General features: G+C 34.0%; 1 protein-coding gene across 1 annotated transcript in view; it reads left to right on the forward strand.

Annotated features, from left to right (window-relative positions):
• Positions 1-593: 593 nt before the first annotated feature.
• ABCB5 (ATP binding cassette subfamily B member 5) overlaps positions 594-21,465 on the forward strand; it is a gene marked incomplete at both ends in the record, with an annotated part of 117,638 nt that continues 96,766 nt past the window's right edge. Inside the window, 8 exons of the mRNA XM_080818679.1 lie at positions 594-646; positions 3,023-3,077; positions 5,283-5,433; positions 9,295-9,349; positions 18,081-18,272; positions 18,358-18,529; positions 20,673-20,797; positions 20,878-21,055. Coding sequence (XP_080674805.1) covers positions 594-646; positions 3,023-3,077; positions 5,283-5,433; positions 9,295-9,349; positions 18,081-18,272; positions 18,358-18,529; positions 20,673-20,797; positions 20,878-21,055 — 981 coding nt within the window. The remainder of the gene's footprint in view (positions 647-3,022; positions 3,078-5,282; positions 5,434-9,294; positions 9,350-18,080; positions 18,273-18,357; positions 18,530-20,672; positions 20,798-20,877; positions 21,056-21,465) is intronic.

The raw sequence follows: 21,465 nt of genomic DNA on the forward strand, positions 1-21,465 counted from the left end.
CATTGCAATGAAATGAAAATTTATGTACATAATTATAATCTTAAGACAGGCTAGGATTCTGAAGTGTCATCCAAAGGAAGAATAAATTATTCTCAATATAATTTTAATGATCAATGGGTTTTCAAAATATTCTAATTTTTTTGACAGCTATTTATACATGATAGAAACTCTAACTTGCTTATACTTGGTAAATTAGAAAGCCCTACTCGCTAAAACTGCTGACTAACAGAAATTTGCATCAACTTTTTATAGAGAAAAGTAAGCATGAGAAGTTTAAAAGTTTCATCAATTACAATCAAATAAGTGGCAGAATAGGAATAAAATCCAGTGTCCTGAAAAAACATGCATTATCTATGGAATCTGGCTTTTCTTTTATTTCATTTCTAGAATTTTTATTAGCTCCAAATCTAAGCCCAGAATGAAGCAACAAAATTATAAATTCAGTGGTAACATCTGAAAAAATAGCTTCCTGACCAGAAACTTCATTTGGGGTGCTCTTAAGGATGTGAAGAATGCTTTATATCAACTAAATGATGACATTTTACACAGTCATGCTATATTTCTTAATATTTCAGAAGAATTGAATTATAAGTATGGCAAATTCTGAAAGAGCTGAAGAGATGCATGCAAATTATCAGAGAAATCGGTAAGCTTTGCCTAAATTCTACAAGTGTTCTGCAACTTCAAATATATCTTATCCTTTTCAAAACTATAGCAAAAATGTTAATAATTTTTTTTCCAAAAAGAGCAATGCCTATTTGCATTTTTCTGGACCCCATCTTAATCACTGTTACAACTGGCTTAATAGTAACTTTAGGAAGTGTAATAACTATAGGATTTATTGATTTAGTACTTTTAGTTCTTCAGATCTCTCTTCTGAATTTCTTGTACCTTACCAATATAAGAGGAGAAATACCTGAATATTTTCAATTCAATTCTCTATGGAAACTTTATTCCATGTAGTATAGTTAATGAAAGAAAATACTGGATTCTGATTATTTTTCACTAAATGGATGTCTGTGTGTCTATGTATGTGTGTATGTTATAAAAATTTCCTATACCTATAATCTATTAATTTATAGATTTAAAATTGAAATGGCTTAAAGTCTATTTTAATTTCACTTTTACCATAATAATTGTGTTACACTTAGGTATATGAGCTGTAAAATCCAAGAGCCCTCCTTTTGATCTCCTGTTTCATTAATGCAGGACTACAAATAACAAGAAAGGGAATTCTCACTGTATCTGCCCATGTACTTTTCTCTACTCTCAACTCTGATAGAAGAGAGACTTTCAAAAGACTGCCTGAACCTTCCTTCAAAGGCTTTTCATGAAGGTCAATGGATGACAGAAAAGTTTCCCTGAAACAAAATGTATCAAAAGAGAGCATACTGAGTCTTACTCTTTAAAATCAGCATTTGGGAGACACATGGCTGGCTCAGTTGGAGGAGCATGTGACTCTTGATCTCAGGGTGCATGAGTTCAAGTGCCACATCAGGTGTAGAGATTACTTAAATAATAAAATAAAAAACTTTAAAATCAGCATTTGGAATAATGGAAGAGCTATACAATCTTAAAGCACTTGTCATCTATGAAACATCTCAGAGCAGATTGGCCCAGTACTTAAGTAAATTATTAACCTCAAGAGGAATAAAATTAAGTAAACTGACATTTATCAAAGCTGACAGAACAACATGTTATAAAGCTGAAGAAAAGAGTCAGAAGTTCATCTTTCTATAATGTATTTTTTAGAAAAGTTAATCTGATGACCTCCAGTCTTCCATTGATGTTTACGAATCTTTTGTGTATGTGCTGTTGATGGGAATGCAAGCTGGCACAGCCACAGTGGAAGATAGTATGGACGTTCCTCAAAAAGTTAAAAATAGAGCTACCCTTTGGCCCAGCAATTGCACTACTAGGTATTTACCCAAAGAATACAAAAGTGCTGATTTGAAGGGGCATGTGTACCCCAGTGTTTATAGCGGTAATGTCCACAATAGCCTAACTATGAAAAGAATCCAGTTGTCCAGCAGCAGATGAATGGAAAAAGAAGAGGTGGTGTATATGTGTGTCACACATACACTGGACCATTACTTAGCCATCAAAAAGAATGAAATCTTTTCATTTGCAATGAGGTGAATGGAACTAGAGGGTGTTATGCCAAGTGAAATAAGTCAGAGAAAGAAAAAATACCACCTGATTTCACTCATATGTGCAGTTTAAGAAACAAAACAGATTAACATAAGGGAAGGGAAGGAAAAATAATATAAGACAAAAACAGAGAAGGAGACAACCCGTAAAGACTCTTAACTATAAGAAACTGAGGGTTGCTGGAGGGGAGGTGGGTGGAGGGATGGGGCAACTGGGTAATCGACATTAAGGGAGAGCCCTTGATGTAATGAGCACTGAGTGTTGTATGCAACTGATGAACCATTGAATTTTACCCTTGAAATTAATAATACGCTATGTGTTAACTCTATGTTAATGGAATTGAATTGAAGAAAAATACTGTATGGTTCCACTTACATGAGGCACCTAAGGTAGACAGATTCACAGAGATAGAAAATAGAATGATAGTTGGCTGAAGCTGAAGGCAAGAGAGAAGAAGGATTATTGTTTAATGATACAGAGCCAGTTTTTCAAAAGAGTTCTGTGAATGGATGGTGGTAATGGTAGCACAATATGAATCTACTTAATACTAATGAAGTGTACACTTAAAATTAGTTAAGAGGGTAAATTCTATGTTACATGTATTTTACCACAATTTTAAAAAATTCTACTTCAGAGGCATGACTTTAGTTGTTACCCTAACTAGTGTAGAGACAGCCAGTGACAACTCACTTTCCCATTGATTATAATACAAATCTTTGTACTATGTATCATTAAGTGTGTTTTTAAAATTTCAGTGTTTATGCAGATTTGCTATCGAGTGAAATTTGATACTTTAGAACAATCTTAATTAGAAAATTTTGCAAGTTATATTCACATTGTAACCTTTCCATTTTCAACATTTATTTTCCAGAAAACCACAAGAACTGCCCAAAGTAAGAAAACAAGTTGTTGGACCTATTGAGATAGTAAGTAAAGTCACTTTAAGAAAGCCTGTGTATCCAAAACTTTTAGGGAATTGTTAGTAGTGCTTAAAATGATGGGTAATTTACATCTATTGGAGGGTAAAGGGAAATTTAAAAAGTTATTAATCAAAATATGATTTCCAATAGGAAAAAATATAATCAAACCAACATTCCCATAATAGAGATAAGAAAAGAAACACAGTATTTATTTATACAATGATCCCAATTTTGCAAAAAAACAGAAAAAGTTTGTATGTGTATGTGATGCGTAAGTATTGTCAGAAGCTATTTCTTTTTTTTAAATTTTTTTTAATTTTTTATAAACATAAAATATATTATTAGCCCCAGGGGTACAGGTCTGTGAATCGCCAGGTTTACACACTTCACAGCACTCACCATAGCACATACCCTCCCCAATGTCCATAATGTCCATAAACACAATATTTATTTATACAATGATCCCAATTTTGCAAAAAAACAGAAAAAGTTTGTATGTGTTTGTGATGTGTGAGTATTGTCAGAAGCTATTTCTTTATTTTTTATTTATTTTTATTTTTTTATAAACATATAATGTATTATTAGCCCCAGGGGTACAGGTCTGTGAATCGCCAGGTTTACACACTTCACAGCACTCACCATAGCACATACCCTCCCCAATGTCCATAATCCCACCATCCTCTCCCAACCCCCCTCCCCCCAGCAACCCTCAGTTTGTTTTGTGAGATTAAGAGTCTCTTATGGTTTGTCTTCCTCCCGATCCCATCTTGTTTCATTTATTCTTTTCCTACCTCCCAAACCCCCCATGTTGCATCTCCACTTCCTCATATCAGAGAGATCATATGATAGTTATCTTTCTCTGATTGACTTATTTTGCTAAGCATAATACCCATCAGGGGCTATTTCAAGTGGTGGGGAATTGTGAGTGACTTTTACTATTTTGTGTTTATATTTCAGTATTTTCTAATGAGAATACATTGATATGAGTTGCTTTGTTATTTTTAAAGTGTATAAATTCTTTTGAAATAAAAAATAATTATCTAAATATTTTATAAAACCTATACATAAAAAGGTATATGAGTGCATTTCTTTAGGATTATGTTCAAGGAACATCTTCAGGAATGTGTTCCCAAAACAACTCCTCTCCCTACTCTAATCTCTGTGTCAGCCTGGCTGTCAGTGTCATTAGAAATTCACATGAAACAGTACCTGCTTTTTCAGAAATCAAGTTCTAAAAAATGTGGGACATAGCAGAACATGAAAAACTTTATGAAGGAGATAACACACTATTCTGGAGGAAGGTGGAGAAGCAGATACTCTCTTCTCTGTAGTACCAAGTACAATACTCTGGCAGTTACTCCATAAATACTTATTAGCAATCACATGAATAAATGGAAAAACATTAATTTTTTTCAATCTCCACTCATAAAATATGTACTAAGTTCATCTTGCTGTTATACAAATCTCATTTCATTTCAGTACCATTATACATTTTATCTTGACTTCTCAGTAAGATAATAATCCACATTTTCAAATTTTGTTCATGTTTTTGTTTTGGAATAGCATTGTTGGGATCTGCTACAGAATAGAATATAAAGCAATAAGTATTTGGCTCTCAGTTATTTCTTTCCTGTTCTAAATAGCTTTGCAAATTGTTATAAACCCTTATTTAAAGAATAGATGTTGTCCTGGGTAGAAAAAAATCCAACGAATTTAGAATAATAATGAAAAATATGATGTATTACATTTGATGAACTAATTTTTACTACATGGTTACTGTTCACTGCACATAAGTTGTATCATTGCTATGATGCTGATAAGCCTAAGGAATTGAGAGTTTAAAGTTCAGCTGTCCATAAGCCAAGATGCGGTCAATGCAGTGTTTCAAAATATTTTATTCCAGAATCAGCCAAATGGAAGGAAGTTTCTGATTCATACCCACATCTGATCTGACCTGTGTCAGAGATGTCACAGATGTATAATTTGTACTGATTTTGCTACTTTATATTTTCAACACTTCTTCAAAATGCATTGTAAATCTTTAAGATCAGGGATTATTTTTTTGCTTTATTTACAAATACCTTTCCATAATTTTATACATTTATTTAGTCTCCTAATTTATAAAATAACATTTACTCGATGGCAAAAACATAGGCTCATTTTGGTTTTGTTTTTTATAGCTATAATGCCACCATGTTTTGTTTTCCTCAGTTCCGCTTTGCTGATGGACTGGACATCACACTCATGATCTTGGGATTACTGGCATCACTGGTGAATGGAGCCTGTCTTCCTCTAATGTCGCTGATTTTAGGGGAAATGAGTGATGACCTTATTAGTGGGTGTCTAAGCAAAACCAATACAAGTGAGTACAATATTTACTTTTCTGTATTTCTGGGGACTCAAAGCCTTAAATAAAACAGAGAGCTCATAATACAGATTTTTGTATTATCAAAGAGTTTCTACATAATATGTATATAAGTCATTTATTCTTCTATGTTACTAGGGACAAAAGAACCAAAATTTGTTTTAGCCTTTGTCAAAGAAACAGAATTAGTAAGACATGAGTGTGTGTGTATATATATCTAGAGATAGAGACAGAGAAAAAGAAACTTATCTTAAGGAATTGGTTCATGCCATTATGGAAGCTGACGTATCCAGAATTTGTAGGGTGGGCCAGCAGGCTGGAGACCCAGGAGTGAACTTCTCATGGTATATAAAAATCATCTGAGACTGAGTATACCTCACCTTTTCTCTCTAGGAAATTAAAATAATTTTCATGAGAAGTGATGATTATATCATGATTTAACCAAAGGCTTAGGCCGTTCCAGGGCACTGATCTATAATTCACCCTTTAGAAAGGAGCAGCCAAGAAGGACAAAAATCTCTCAGCTGCTTGGAGTTTCTTTAATAGTATGTAGATATGCATGGCATTGTAGAACATAATGCAGCAGGAAGCCAAACTGAACATGCAGAAAATTATGGTACTGGAGACAAAAACCCTGAATAAAGATAGGAGGGAAATCTAGCAATCAGATGTGGGTGAAAAGGGGTTCTGTTTTCCCATAATTATAGACGTCCTTCATATATCATTACCTTTGTTGTATCCTATTTCAAGATCATGTCCTTAAAGGTAACATTCTTTAGATGTAAACCCAGCAGTTCTATGTACTGACGTACTAAGTATCCATAGTCTTTTTTTATCTGATGGATATTATAAATTTTAGTAATTCCCTGATTTTATATGTTTTCCTCCAAATAACACAGTAGAAAGCATCCCTATGGCTATTTATTATAACTGAGATAAATGTGCCATTAAAACCTGGACCGTCTTGGGATGGTCCACTCTCACCACTGTTGTTCAACATAGCATTGGAAGTCCTAGTCTCAGCAATCAGACAAAATAAATAAATAAATAAAAATAAAAAGTATCCAAATCGGCAGAGAAGACGTCAAACTTTCACTCTTCGCAGATGACATGTAGGAAACCTGAAAGACTTCACCAAAAAATTTCTAGAACTGATAAAAGGATTCAGCAAAGTCAAGGATCTAAAATCATTGCACAGAAGTCTGTTGTATTTCTATACACTGACAGTGTATACAATTGCACCAAAAACCGTAAGATACCTAGGAATAAACCTAACCAAGGAAGTAAAATATCTGTACTCTAAAAGCTATAGAGCATTTATGAAAGAAATTGAGGAAGACACAAATAAATCAAAAAATATTCCATGCTCATGGATTTGAAGAACAAATATTATTCAAATGTCTATGTTTCCTAGAACAATCTACATATTCAGTGTAATCCCTATCAAAATACTACCAGTGTTTTTCACAGACCTAGAACAAACAATCCTAAAATTTGTATAGAACCAGATAAGACCCCAAATAGCTAAAGTAATGTTAAAAAAAGAGAACCAAACCTGGAGGCATTACAGTTCTAGACATCAGGCTATATTATGAAGCTGTAGTCATCAAGACAGTATGGCACTGGCACAAAAATAGATGCATAGATCAGTGGAAAGAATAGAGAACCCAGAAGTGGACCCTCAACTCTATGGTCAACTAATCTTCAAAAAAGCAGGAAAGAATGTCCAATGGAAAAAAGTCTCTTCAACAAACGGTGTTGGGAAAATTGGATAGTCACATGCAGAAGAATGAAACTGGACCACTTTCTTACACCATACAAAAAAATAAACTCAGAATGGATGAAAGACCTAAATGTGAGACAAGAATCCATCAAAATCCTAGAGGAGGATACAGGCAGCAACCTCTTCGACCTCAACTTCTTGCTAGACCTGTCTCCAGAAGCAAGGAAAACAAAAGCAAAAATGAACCATTGGGACTTCATCAGGATAAAAAGCTTTTACACAGCAAAGGAAACAATCAACAAAACTAAAATGCAATCTATGGAATGGGAGAAGATACTCAAAAGTGACATATCAGATAAAGGGCTGGTATCCAAAATCTATAAAAAACTTATCAAATTCAACACCCCAAAACCAAAAAATCCGGCCAAGAAAGGGACAGAAGACATGAACAGAGATTTCTCCATAGAAAACATGTAAATGACCAACAGACACATGAAAAGATGCTCAACATCACTTGGCATCAGGGAAATATGAGTCAAAACCATTAATGCCACCTCACACTGGTCAGAATGGCTAAAATGAACAACTCAGGAAACAACAGATGTTGGCAAGAATGGGGAGGAAATTGGAACTCTCTTACACTATAGGTGGGAATGCAACCTGGTGTATCCACTGTGGAAAACAGTATAGAGGTTCCTCAAAAAGTTAAAAATAGAGCTACCCTATGGCCCAGCAATTGCACTACTAGGTATTTATCCAAAGGGGTACATGCACCCCAGTGTTTATAGCAGTCATGTCCACAATAGCCAAACTATGGAAAGAGCCCAGATGTCTAGCAACAGATGAATGGGGGAAAAAAAAAAAAAAAATATATATATATATATATATATATATATATATATATATATGCCATCAAAAAGAATGAAATCTTGCCATTTGCAATGACATGGTTGGAACTACAGCATGTTATGCCAAGTGAAATAAGTCAGTCAGAGAAAGACAAATACCACCTGATTTCCCTCATATGTGGAATTTAAGGGAAAAAAAACAGACAAACATAGGGGAAGGGAAGGAAAAAATAAGACAAAAACAGAGAAGGAGACAAACCATAGAGACTCTAACTATAGGAAACAAACTGAGGGTTGCTGAAGAGGAGGTGGGTGGGGGAATGGGGTAACTGGGTGATGGACATTAAAGGACGGCCTTTGATGTAATGAGCACTGGGTGTTATATGCAATTGATGCATCTCTAAATTCTACTCCTGAAAATAATAATACACTATATCTTAATTAAATTGAATTTAATAAAAAAATTTTTTTTAAACCTGTGCTCTTTATTTTTAGACATAAGCCTAGCTTTTATATATTATACCCCCTTCTGTGTCCTATTTAACTTTAAATACTAATTTATATCCTCTTGTTTTCCACCTGAAGGCTAATCTTTCAAGTGTCCCGGTCTTGTTTGAGCAGAATAAAACATCACTTCCACCTCTAGATCCTTCATGTGATGATCTCCTGTCTCCAGAGTTATTAATTTTTAATATTTAAGTGATAGAAAGTAGATTAAGGATGTGATTCTTCTGTTTATTAAACAAATGGAGCCACCAATTCACTGAGTAAATATTTGTTGACTGCCAACCATGTCCGTCTCTCCAAATTAATGAGTGAAAGAAGGAGAAAAAAGAAACTTAGCAACCCTAAGTCAATATGCTTGGGAGTATTCCTTTTGTTAGAGCTGCTCTATAATAAATTCTCTTACCAGCTTTAGATAGGATGGGCAGTACATAGCAACTGATATTGCTTTGAATTATAATTTTTGATTTTGCTTAAGGCTTCTACAGGTTTTTTGAATTTCATTATGTAGGCTGTCAAATGTGGTGAACATGTAAAGAGGTTTGATAAAGGTTTAGATAAAGACATTGATATCATTGGTATATCATGACATATTGTTAAAGAGACCAGAGATTACTATTTCAAATTTTAGTTTAAAGAATAGAAAGTTAACATTATTATAAATCTAAGATAATAAGTCCATTTTCTTGAGAATATATTATATTTGGTTTGGAGTGCTATGTATGAAACAGTGTGGCCAATTATGAATTAATTGCTTTCAAAATTTAAAATACTGTTTTACAGCAAATTACCAGAATTGTACTCAGTCTCAAGAGAAGCTGAATGAAGATATGATTAAGTAAGTCCAAATAAAATGTTAATATCATGTATATTGCATGTTGCTTTGTTCAGTACTTACAAGGAAGAAACTGAGGTTTGGTGATGAATATCACATGTAAGTGATTAAAGCAAATGAGTCCTTTTCTTTAAATATATTATTTTTAATTTTAAAAATTAAATATAACTTCTACATAAATTTTTCTTTAATTTGAAAGGTTCATATGTAGGCTCATTTGCTTTAAGTTGTATTTGACAGAATTTTCATGAAAATAAAATTCATTTTGGAATTTGCATTTTTAGGCCAATTTTGCATTCTAGAACTGAAGGTACATATCCTAAAGGCAAAAGGATTTGTTTTTCCTTTTTTTTCCAAATTATTTTCCTTATGAACCTTATAGAAAAATGCTATTTCTATACACTTTAAAAACCAAAGAGTCATGTGCAACAAATATTAAAAATAATAAAATAATTTTAAAAATTAAAACAATAAAGTTTTATTGACTAATTTTGGAGATTAATTTTCAGACTATTAAAGTAATATTATATTCATACTAAAAATTGTAAAATCTGGGGGCACCTGGGTGGCTCAGTCATTAAGTGCCTGCCTTTGGCTCAGGTCATGATCCCAGGGTCCTGGGATTGAGTCCCGCATCAGTCTCCCTGCTCCGCGGGGAGCCTGCTTCTCCCTCTCTCTCTCCCCCTGCTTGTAGTCCCTCTCTCACTGTCTCTCTCTCTCTCTCTCTCTGTTAAATAAAGAAATAAAATCTTTAAGGTAAAATAAATAAATAAATATTGTAAAATCTGAAGTAAATAATTAATAAGGACATTCAGTTTTTGTAGTTTCTATATTCAACAATATAATTTCCTTTGTCATGTGTTAAGTTTATTAACACTTTAACTGCTTTACTGTATTCGCTGGACTTTCATACTGTCTCACTAAAATTATGAGAGTTTTTGCTACAGACCTAAGAGATCCCTCGTTTTTCTCCAAAAAGTGAAGCCTGCGTGTTGCACAACCCAAGGGACACCTATCACATTGCCGTGAAGCTCTCTGGGCCATAATTCTTGACCTGCACTGTCCAGTATGTTAGCCACAGCTACATATGGTTACTTAAATTTGAATCAATTGAAACAATAAAACCTAAGTATTTAGTTCCTCATTCTCAGTCACATTTCAAGTGTTCAGTAGTCACATTTGGCTGGTGCCATCTTGTATATCACTGATAACAGAACATTTTCTTCATCACAGGAAGTTTTATTGTACAGCACTGTTCTATGCAATGTAAATGGCGGCCTCTCCAGTTGTACTTTGCTGCAGCCTCAGCTTTCTTTGAGAGACAGCTGGTTTTTAGCAACTTTTACATAGAATTTCTTTATATTGGTTCTTTTGAAAATTCCTGATTAAAATCCAGTGTATTTCCTTCTACTGAATTCTGTTTCTACAATGTCAAACTGGGGTTCTGATGTATAATCATGAATTTTGAGTTTCTTACAAAGAAGTTTGGAACTTTTATATATAGGAACATCCATTTTTTAAAAAAAGCAGATTAAAAAAAGAGAATAAAATGAAAGGCATGTCTATGTACAATTATTAGAAGGTCACAAAATTTACCAAAAAAATTCTTAACATTTATACTATAAAATTTGTTATGCTGTTGTTTCTCAATCTGGTGTTCTGGTTTGGAATATTAGGAATACATGAGGAAAACAATTTTCCATGGTCAAACGGGTTTTGAAAATGCTGTATATAACAGTCTCCTCTTGGATACGTATAGTATAGATAAGTGTAGTAAAACTCCATTTACTCCAAGTTATTAAACCTGTTTGAGTATAAAACCCAATTTTTTTCCCCAAACACCTGCTAACATTCTGTGAAACTAATATTTTGATGTAACATTTTGGGGAATCATTGCTTTATATCTTTTTTTTTTTTTTTTTGATGAGGACAAGGTAATACCTCTTTCACCTATAATCATCAGGAACCAAAGAATTTTATTCCACCTTTTATTTCCCAAAGACAATAACTTATAGCTTTATGTAAGTTTAACATTTTATTTTATTTTTTATTATGTTCAGTTAGCCACTGTATAGTACATAATTTGTTTTTGATATAGTGTTCAGTGATTCATTAGTTAAGTATAACACCCAGTGTTTATCACAGCATGGGCCCTTAATACCCATCACCCTGTTTCTCCCCCACCCCACCCTTCTCCCCTTTGAATCCCCCAGATTTGGATTCAACAAGAAAATATTCAACTATTTTCAGAATATTTGGTAAATAAAGCAAGGATAGAGGTTGAACATTAAGTTTAATGTTTTAATGTTCTACCTGTGTCCTTGTTTTATTTACCAAAAATTCTGAAAATAATTGAATATTTTCTTGTTGAATCCAAATCATAATGACTAAATAGTACCAAGATTATTGCTGGTTTGCCTCAAGAGTTAATTAATTAAATCCATATGAACTTCTAAGCAACTTGCTCCCTCCCTTTTACTACTTCTGATACATCTTTCATAGTCTACTTTAAAGGGGCGAACTATATGACCATGGTTGCGTTAGATTTAGTTCAGTTGCATTTCATGTAAAATCCATTATAATAGTTGTATAACCATGATAGAAATTATTTCTCTCACATATAAATATCTGAATGTAGGTAGTCTATGTATGAAATACAGCTTAAAAGCCATTAGGGACTTGGTACCCTCTGTCTTTGTACTGGTCCTATCACCACATCTGTTTTAGCAGGGCATATTGCCACTTCAAATAAAATGGAGGTTCTATTATTTAGGAAGAAGATAAAATCAGATATCGGCCAATAGCAATTTCTGCTGCATCAAGTAGTGGCCTAGAATAATTCCCAAATTGTGTACAGTGGGACTGTTAATAGATGATACATTGTAAAAGGAGATGGATGTTCATAGTTAATTGGTCTGAGACAATTGAATTGAGTTGAAGAACAAAATTAAACAATTTCCTTACATTTTTTTATTTTTTTATGTTCATGTGTATTATCAGTTTCCAAGGAAGAATGATGCTAGGTATACAGTGTTTCCCAAATCTACTTGAGAACCGTTTTTCCTCAGAAAGACTGGTAAAGTGATTCAGATTTTAAGTTCAGGATTCAGATCATGGATTCAGGATTCAGATCTTGGGCTCTGCCACTTTTTAACTATAGTAGCTGTTGGGTAACTTCTGTAAGCTTTGGTTTCTTCATATGTGAAATGAAATGTTAATACTTCCTGAAGATTCAGTAAAACTCAGATGTCAAGGGCTTGACATAATATTTAACACAAAATAAATGCTCAATAAGTGAAGCCATCAAATCAGCCTTAATTTGCAAGCAGTTTTGAATCAGAAGACTTAGACCATGAAGGCAGTCTCATTTCCTGATGCAAAATAAAATACCCGGGCTCTGGGACTACTGACATTTGTTCTCTTGGAACTACTGAGGTTTCTTTTCCTGGGTCCCAGGTAGTTTGGATGTCTGATTACTGGATAAATGAAGGGTTAGTAAGTATAGTGTCTTCCTTTTGAAATAAATTGAATGTGTTGCTTTCTTTGTTTTTAAGAAATAATCTCTTAAAAAGTGCATCAGTTCTTCTGTATAATTATTTTAACTACTTTTTCTGATTAAATGCTTAATAGTTTCATTGTAAATCGTGTAAAAAGGCACAAAGAAAAATAAATCACTCATAATCCTGCCATTAATATATAATGAACATTAGTTTTAGTTTATATTATTACAACTTTTTTACATGTATGTGTATGCATATATAATTTTAATATAATTAGAATTATACTGTTCATATGATTTTAATAGCTTTATTGAGGCATAATTTCCTTATAAAACTCAACAGTCTTAACTGTACAATTCAATGAGTTTTAATAAACTGACAGAGTTGTGCAACCATCACCACAATCCATTTTTAGCCTATTTCCACTACTCTGCGGAGATCCCTCTTTTGTAGTCAATCCCCATTCCCACACCCAGCCCCCAAGCAACCATTTACCTGTTTTCTGTCTCTAAAGATTTCCATCACCTGGACTTTGCATGTGTGTGGAAACACATAATATGTAGGGTATCTGCCTTCTTTTCTTTATTAGCACAATGTTTTTGAGTTTCATCCATTTTATAACATGTGTCAGTAGTTTATTCCTTTTAATTGCTTAGTAGTAATTCATTGCTGGAGTACACCTGCAATATTTATCTGTTCACTAGTTGATGGAAAATGTGAATGTTTCTGGTTTGGGGCTATTTATAAATAATGCTTCTGTGAACATCAATATAGAAGTCTTTGTGTATGCATACGTTTTTATTTCTCTTGGGTAGATACCTAGGGGTGGATTTGTTAGGTCATATGTTATGTTTGTCTTTTTAAGAAACTACCAAGCTGTTTTCCAAAGTGGCTATACCATTTTGCTTTTTCAACCAACAATGTGTAAGCGTTCCAATTTCTCCATATCCTTGTCAACATTTGGTTTTGTCTGTCTTTTTTATTATAATCATGGTAGTAGGTGTGGAGTGATACATTGTGGCTTTAACTTGCATTTCTCCAGTGACTAATAGTGAGCACTATTTTCATTACTTTTTAGGCATTCATATATTTTCTTTGGTTAAATGTTTGTTCAAATATTTTGCCTATTTTTTAATTGTGTCATTTGTCTTATTACAGAATTATGAGAATTCTATTTTATAAATTCTAGGTGCAAGTTCTTTGTCCTATGTGTGATTGGCAAATACTTTCTTCTAGTCTGTAGGTAATCTTTTCATTTTATTAAAGATTTCTATTGAAGCCCAGAAGTTTTAAGTTTTGATGGTGATGTACAATTTATCAAGTTTTTCTTTTATGGATTGTGCCTTTGGATGTTAAGAATTCTTTGTCTAAACCAAGATCAGGAAGATTTTCTCCTACATTTTCTTCTAGGACTTTGAATATTTTAGCTCTTACATTTAGGTCTGTGATCCATTTTGAGTTTATATTTGTGACTGTTATGAGGTAAGATTCTAACATTTTTTGCATATGGCTATATCCATTTGTCCTGGCACTATTCCTTGAAAAAATTGCCTATTCTCCTTTCTCCTATTCTCCTTGGCATCTTTGCTAAAAATCAATGGTCCAAATATAAGGATTAGCTTCTGTTCTCTCAATTTTGCTGCATTTATTGTATATTGATTCTTGGGCCAGTATCATACTGTCTTGATTAGTGCAATTTTAGAAAATAAATAAATAAATAAAACCAGAAATTGTAAGTCCTCCAACTTTGTTCTTAAAAATTATCTTGGGGGTGCCTGGGTGGCTCAGTGGTTTAAGCCTCTGCCTTCAGCTCAGGTCATGATCTCAGGGTCCTGGGATCGAGTCCCACATCGGGCTCTCTGCTCAGCAGGGAGCCTGCTTCCCCCTCCCTCTGCCTGCCTCTCTGCCTATTTGTGATCTCTCTCTCTCTGTGTCAAATAAATAAATAAAATCTTTAAAATAAATAAATAAATAAATAAATTATCTTGGTTCTTTTGAGTTCTCTTCATTTCTATGTACGTTTTAGGATCATTGCCAATTTCTGCCAAAAAGTCTACTGGGACTTTTGATAGGGATTGTATTGAATTGTACATCAATTTGAGGATATTGTCATCTTAACAACATTGAGTCTTCCAATCCATGAACATGGATTACCTCTCCATTTATTTATATCTTCTTTAATTTCTATCAATAGTGTTTGTAGTTCAGTGTTCAGATCCTGCATTTCTTCTTTTGATTTGCTTTTATAACCCATTTTCCTCTTAAAATATTGTAAACATTAGAAAACAGTCAACTCTTATTATTTGAAACAGTTTTATTAAAGTTGTCATGAATACTGAATTAGCAAATATTAAACCATTGTTACTAGGGTATATACAGGGTTAGGTTCCTGTGACCCTATGGTCACAACATTTTCATCATTCAACACAAAACCTCAAATTATGTGTATTTCCATTTAAAGACAACTTATTTAAAAAATAATTATCATATGATCTCTCTGATATGAGGAATTTGAGAGGCAGGGTGGGGGGTTTGGGGCAGTAGGGAAGGAAAAAATGAAACAAGATAGGATCTGGAGGGAGATAAACCATAAGAGATTCGTAATCTCACAAAACAGAGGGTTGCTGGGGGGTGGAGGGGTAGGTATAGGGTGGTTGGGTTATGCACATTGGGGAGGGTATGTACTATGGTGAGTGCTGTGAAATGTGTAAGCCTGATGATTCACAGACCTGTACCCCTGGGGCTAATAATACTTTATATGCTAATAAAAATAATTTTTTAAAAAGACAACTTATTTAATATGTGTTGTTGATTCATTAACATTGAATTCAGAGTCAATAGCACTATAACTCATGCCTGAATGACACCTATCTAACACATATATTTTCTCCATAGGACACATCACAGCTTTCTTACACTTAGGAATACTAGACAGCACTTAAGCATGCTGCCTAAGAGTCATATCAAAAATTAAACAAAAACACAAAAATCAGAAAAAGGTGGCACTACATAGACCACAGAAATGGCACTTGTTCACAGTGTGAAAGCTGAAACAAGAAGGCAGAGTATTGCCTTTTTCAACCTCAGCTGGGAACATCTTGGTTGGGCAGCTCAGATTTTTTATACTCTATGCATGTCCATGAGTAACAATGAAAACATCTGAGTATTTATTTGGGGGTTAAAAATAAGCTTTAGTGACCAAGCAGATTTGCCAACACATAATCTGGGAATAATGGGGAGCAATTGTATGTTCCTCTGTGTTTTCCTTGGTACTTCACTTTCCTGGCTTTCTACCTACCATGGTGGCCACTCTCCAGCTTGCTTTGCAATTCTTTCCCTTTACCCAAACTCTACCATGTACCTGAGCTCATTCCTTGGTCCTCTATTTTTTTCATCTACACTTAATTTTCTTTCTCTGTGGGTAGTCTCAGTTAGTCCTTTGTTTTAATTACCACCTGTAAGCTAATAACTTTCAAATTTACATCTCTGGCCTAGACCCTGCTCCAACTATTTCAGACTCTCGTTTTCAGCTTCTTACTTAAAACCCACTTTGATGTTTAATAGGCACCTTGGTCCTAATGTATCTAAATCAAAACACATGATAGCTCTTACAAATCTGTTCCATTCCCCATTGTCCATGGCTGTACATGGCACACCATTCACCCAGTTGCTCAAACCAAAATCTAAGGAGTTATCCTTAATTTCTCCCCTTCCTGCATTCCTCACAGTCAGTACATTGGCAATTTCATTTTGCTGTATTTCCAAAATATAATTAGAATCTGTCCATTTCTCTGTACATCAGCTGCCACCATTTTCGTCAAGTCCCTATCCTTCTCACACACTGGCCATTGCAACAGCCTCCCAACTAAACTGCTTCAATTGGTTTCACTTCCATTTATTCTTCAGAGAGGAGCCAGACTGATCTTTTTAAAAGTTGAACTGATAAGGGCATCCCATGCTTAAATTTTTCAATTGGTCTACCTTTTTTCTTAAAATAAAAGCTCTGCAGGGCACCTGGGTGGCTCAGTGGGTTAAAGGCTCTGCCTTCAGCTCGGGTCATGATCACAGGATCCTGGAATCGAGCCCCGCCTCCGGCTCTCTGCTCAGCAGGGAGCCTGCTTCCTCCCTCTATCTCTGCCTGCCTCTCTGCCTGCTTGTGATCTCTGCCTGTCAAATAAATAAATAAAATCTTTAAAAAAAATAAAAATAAAAAAAAATAAAAGCTGTGCAATGTATCACGGCTGCCCTACAATATTTGCTAAATTCTCTGACCTAATCATTTCATACCACTTTGGAGTTCTTTTGTTCCTGGAACATGCTAAGGTTTTTCCTGCCTCAGATACCTTATTATTTTCTCTCCTTTTTCTCTATTATTTTTCTCACTTTTCTTGCTCTTTTTATGGCTGACTCCATTTTGTCTTTTGGAATCCAGCTCTTTTACTTCCTCAAAAAAGTTTTTCTTAACCATTCTATCTGTACTAGCTCTCCCAACCCACCTTTTACTCACTGGTTATTCTGTGACTTATCGCCCTGTTTACTTCCCTCATAGAACAACCTAAAATTATTTTTTCTATGTGTATTGTCTGTCTCCTCCCACCAGGATGTAAATTCTTACACCAGGATGTAAATAAAGGAGGGCCTTATTATCTTGTTCATGACTGTATCTCTAAAATGCCACACATAGTGGGTACCTAGTATATATTTTTTAAATGACTCCATTTATCTGGTCTCCTGTTAGATTGTTTTCAGCTCTTCTTTTTTGTTGCTAACTACCATGACCATCCAGCTAGATTAATCTTTTTACATATTTCCTTCGGGCAAATTCCTAAAGTTGAATTTTGTATTTAATAGTATATATATATTTAAACTATTTTGTACACTGCTTTCGACTACTTTCATTTCTTCATCCACCTATACCGTGTACAACTATCTTAATCACTTCAATGTAACTTTCCAAATGAAAGTATTAAAAATTATTGAAAGAAGATATAAGTAGCAAGTGATATAAAATAGTAGTTTCTACTAATAATTTAAGAGAGACGTACTCTAGACTAGGGAAACCTAGAATTTTGTGTTCAATGTACTTTACTTCTCGTGAAGATTTATTTTGACTTATTTTATAGGTTCTAGCACAAATTCTCTCAATCAAATATTATGACAGATCTCTTTTTTTTTTTAATCAAAGGGAAAAACTGCACTTGGTCTCACTAATATTTCTAATAATCTTTTTTCAGGTTGACTCTGTATTATATTGGAATAGGAGTTACTGCCTTGGTTTTTGGATACATGCAGATTTCCTTTTGGGTTATGACAGCAGCACGACAGACCAAAAGAATTCGAAAACAATTTTTCCATTCAGTTTTGGCACAGGACATCAAATGGTTTGATGGTTGTGACATTGGTGAATTTAACACTCGCATGACTAAGTAAGAGGATTGATGTGTAGTATATTGACTTTGTTTTCATATATTCTATATCAGTGACTTAACTGCATTTACTTACTTGTTTCAGTGACATCAACAAAATCAGCGATGGTATTGGAGAGAAGATTGCTCTGTTGTTTCAAAACATATCTACTTTTTCTATTGGCCTGGCAGTTGGTTTGGTCAAGGGCTGGAAACTCACCTTGGTGATTCTCTCTACATCACCACTTGTAATTGCTTCAGCAGCCATATTTTCTCGGGTAGGCAAGATGGCTAAATGCAGTGTTGACTGGAAACAGGAGTATAAACTAGGTTATTTACTAAATTTGTCAAATAAGGCATTTCTATTCATTTCCTATATCTAAAAATGGAAAGGGATATTAAACATCACCAATACTTTTGATTTTGTTCACTGTTAATCAGTTTTTTGCCTCAAGTTATTTGACCACAATGAGGTTAATTTTAATATCTTACTAACACTAAAAGAGTTCCTCTTCATTTAGTAGCCTAGTGCAACTTCAAATGATAGCATAGATAGAGAATTATGAGAGTCTTACACGTTCTAAATTTCCAGATAAATGTGTGCAATTCATTTCATCAGAACAAAATAGGAAAATCCTAAAATTGTAAACACTTTTTCATGTCGGCCATTTCAAGTTTTTATTTTTTATAAGGCTCTTAAATTACATTGCAAATGTCTGCTAATGTCTACTTTTTGTACTTCAGAAATCTGTTTCAATTTTTTAAACAAATTATATATTTTCATTTTAAATTATATTTCTAGCACTATTGTGAGTATACCACAAAATATTAATCTATTTATAACCTGGATTAGAAACCAATGCTCTTTGTTAAGTCCAAAACAACCAATATATCCCAGTATCTCTCTCCAAATCAAGTCTGGCAATTCTACCAATGTGTATATCCATCACCTAGATTGGAGGCACAGTGCATTCTTAGGGATGGATGAGGTTTTTGATTTTGCAAAGCTAATTGTTCTTTATGGAAATCAAAGCTATAAAATTCACTGAGTTTATTTGCTAACACTATTCAAGTTCAACCAAAAAAGAATTTGCAGCAATAAATTCTATGGCTGAATAATTTCTTAACAGGCTTCAATGTTTAGGCAAGAAATCTTTATCTAATGAGACTTCTAGTATTGACCTTATAGCCCTTATAAAAATCTTCATCCCCAGCATATTTGAAATGAGGAAACCCTCTCAATAGGAAGATTGCCAACTATGTGTTACTGAGGTCAGAGCTTAAACTTAACTGCCCAGGAAAGTAAAGTGGATAAGGAGTTTAGAAGTAACAACAGTGGGAAATCTAAGTTCTGCTAGTATATTAACTGGTTATAAAAAAGAAACTCAAAGTTATCCAAATAACCAAAGATGCCAGGATGTGTGGTTTCTAGCTTACTTTGATTCATTTATTAAACATCAGGGCTTTTTGCTAGGTGTTTCTTCCTTTCCAGTGATATATATGTGAATTCAGAAAATAATGAGTATGACTCAGTTTATGCTACTTCTTTAACAACTGTCCAAGTGTGTCTTATATAAAATCATCTCCAATTATGTGGAATGTGTTTTGAAAATGAAATTTGTTATATGAGTAGGCAATAAAGACTTATAGCTCAGAGGCCAATTTTCCTTCTATTCCATTTCATTGAACAATTGTGCTAAACTAAATGAAATCATTTACTATTAAAAGAGTAGGAAGTGAGATGTTTAATAAAGAAGCACATTCTGATTTTAAAATTTTTAAAAATCAGATAAACCTGCCTAATATCAACAAGCATGATATACTCCTTCTTCTCTGTCTCTTAAATCTCACCTCTTACTGTTAGAGATATAGGATTTACTAGTAGCCTGCATTATGCAGTAATAGCTTCAGGGGTCATACTTCAGACATATGCAGGATCATCTTCCTCTTCCTGCTTCTGTGACCTATAGCCTACAGAAGACTTGCTTTTTACGTAATAACAAATCAAGTCAAATTAGGCTTACTAGTTTCCAAAGTACACCGAAAAAGTACTGTGTCCCTAATACCCATCTCCAAATCAAGTCTTTCCCAATTTTATTTATGTAAGTACCCAGGTTCTAAGGTTTTAAAAATATAGGGAGGGAACAGTGAAGCTCTACTTTTACAAGGCAGAGTAGAGATTTAGATTGAAGATTACTTCAGACAAAGCTCTTTCACTGCAGTGAGACTTTAAAAAGTCAGTTAATATCTCTGGCGGTTGCTTTCCTAATTTGCAAACTGAGAAAGTTAGGTCAAATGATCTTAAGTACCTTTTCAATAATAAAAGTCTGCTGTTCTAGATGCTACCTGAATTAAATTCTCTGCATGTTACTGCCTCAGGATCATTTTTTTTTGGTTAACTGTGGTCCTGGTTTATTACAGATAATCATTTCATTGACCACTAAGGAATTAAATGCCTATTCCAAAGCTGGGGCTGTGGCAGAAGAAGTCTTGTCATCAATCCGAACAGTTGTAGCCTTTGGGGCCCAGGAAAAAGAAATTCAAAGGTCTGTTCCTTTCATTATGACAATATTTGCTTGGTTTTAGTTTTCCCAAAGTCTGTTCCATTGCATTTTGTCTTTTTAAGGTATACACAGAATCTAAAATATGCAAAGGATATTGGCATAAGAAAAGCTATAGCTTCAAAACTCTCTCTTGGTGCCGTGTACTTTTTTATGAATGGAACCTATGGACTTGGTTTTTGGTATGGAACCTCTTTGATTCTTAGTGGAGAACCTGATTATACCATCGGAACTGTTCTTGCTGTAAGTCTTGAGAGCAAAGGTAACTGGCCTATATAGTCTTCTTATCTAGAGCTTAGTAAAAATTGTCTTTGAATGACAATGAATGTCAAAAAATGAATGTTTTTTATAAATTCTTATTTCCATCAAATGATTTGTATAGGGGCGCCTGAGTGGCTCAGTGAGTTAAGCCTCTGCCTTCAGCTCAGGTCATGATCTCAGGGTCCTGAGAGAGGACCACATCAGGCTCTCTGCTCAGCAAGGAGCCTGTTTCCCCACTACCCCGCTGCTGGCTTCTCTGCCTGCTGTGATCTCTCTCTCTGTCAAATAAACAAATAAAATCTTAAAATAAAAAAATAAAATAAATAAGTAAAAATTAAAATTAAAAAATATTTTTAAAAAATGATTTGTATATACCTTTAAATTATAGTTAT

This window comes from Martes martes, assembly GCF_963455335.1.
Source record: "Martes martes genome assembly, chromosome: 11".
In the NCBI taxonomy this organism is placed as follows: Eukaryota; Metazoa; Chordata; class Mammalia; order Carnivora; family Mustelidae; genus Martes; species Martes martes.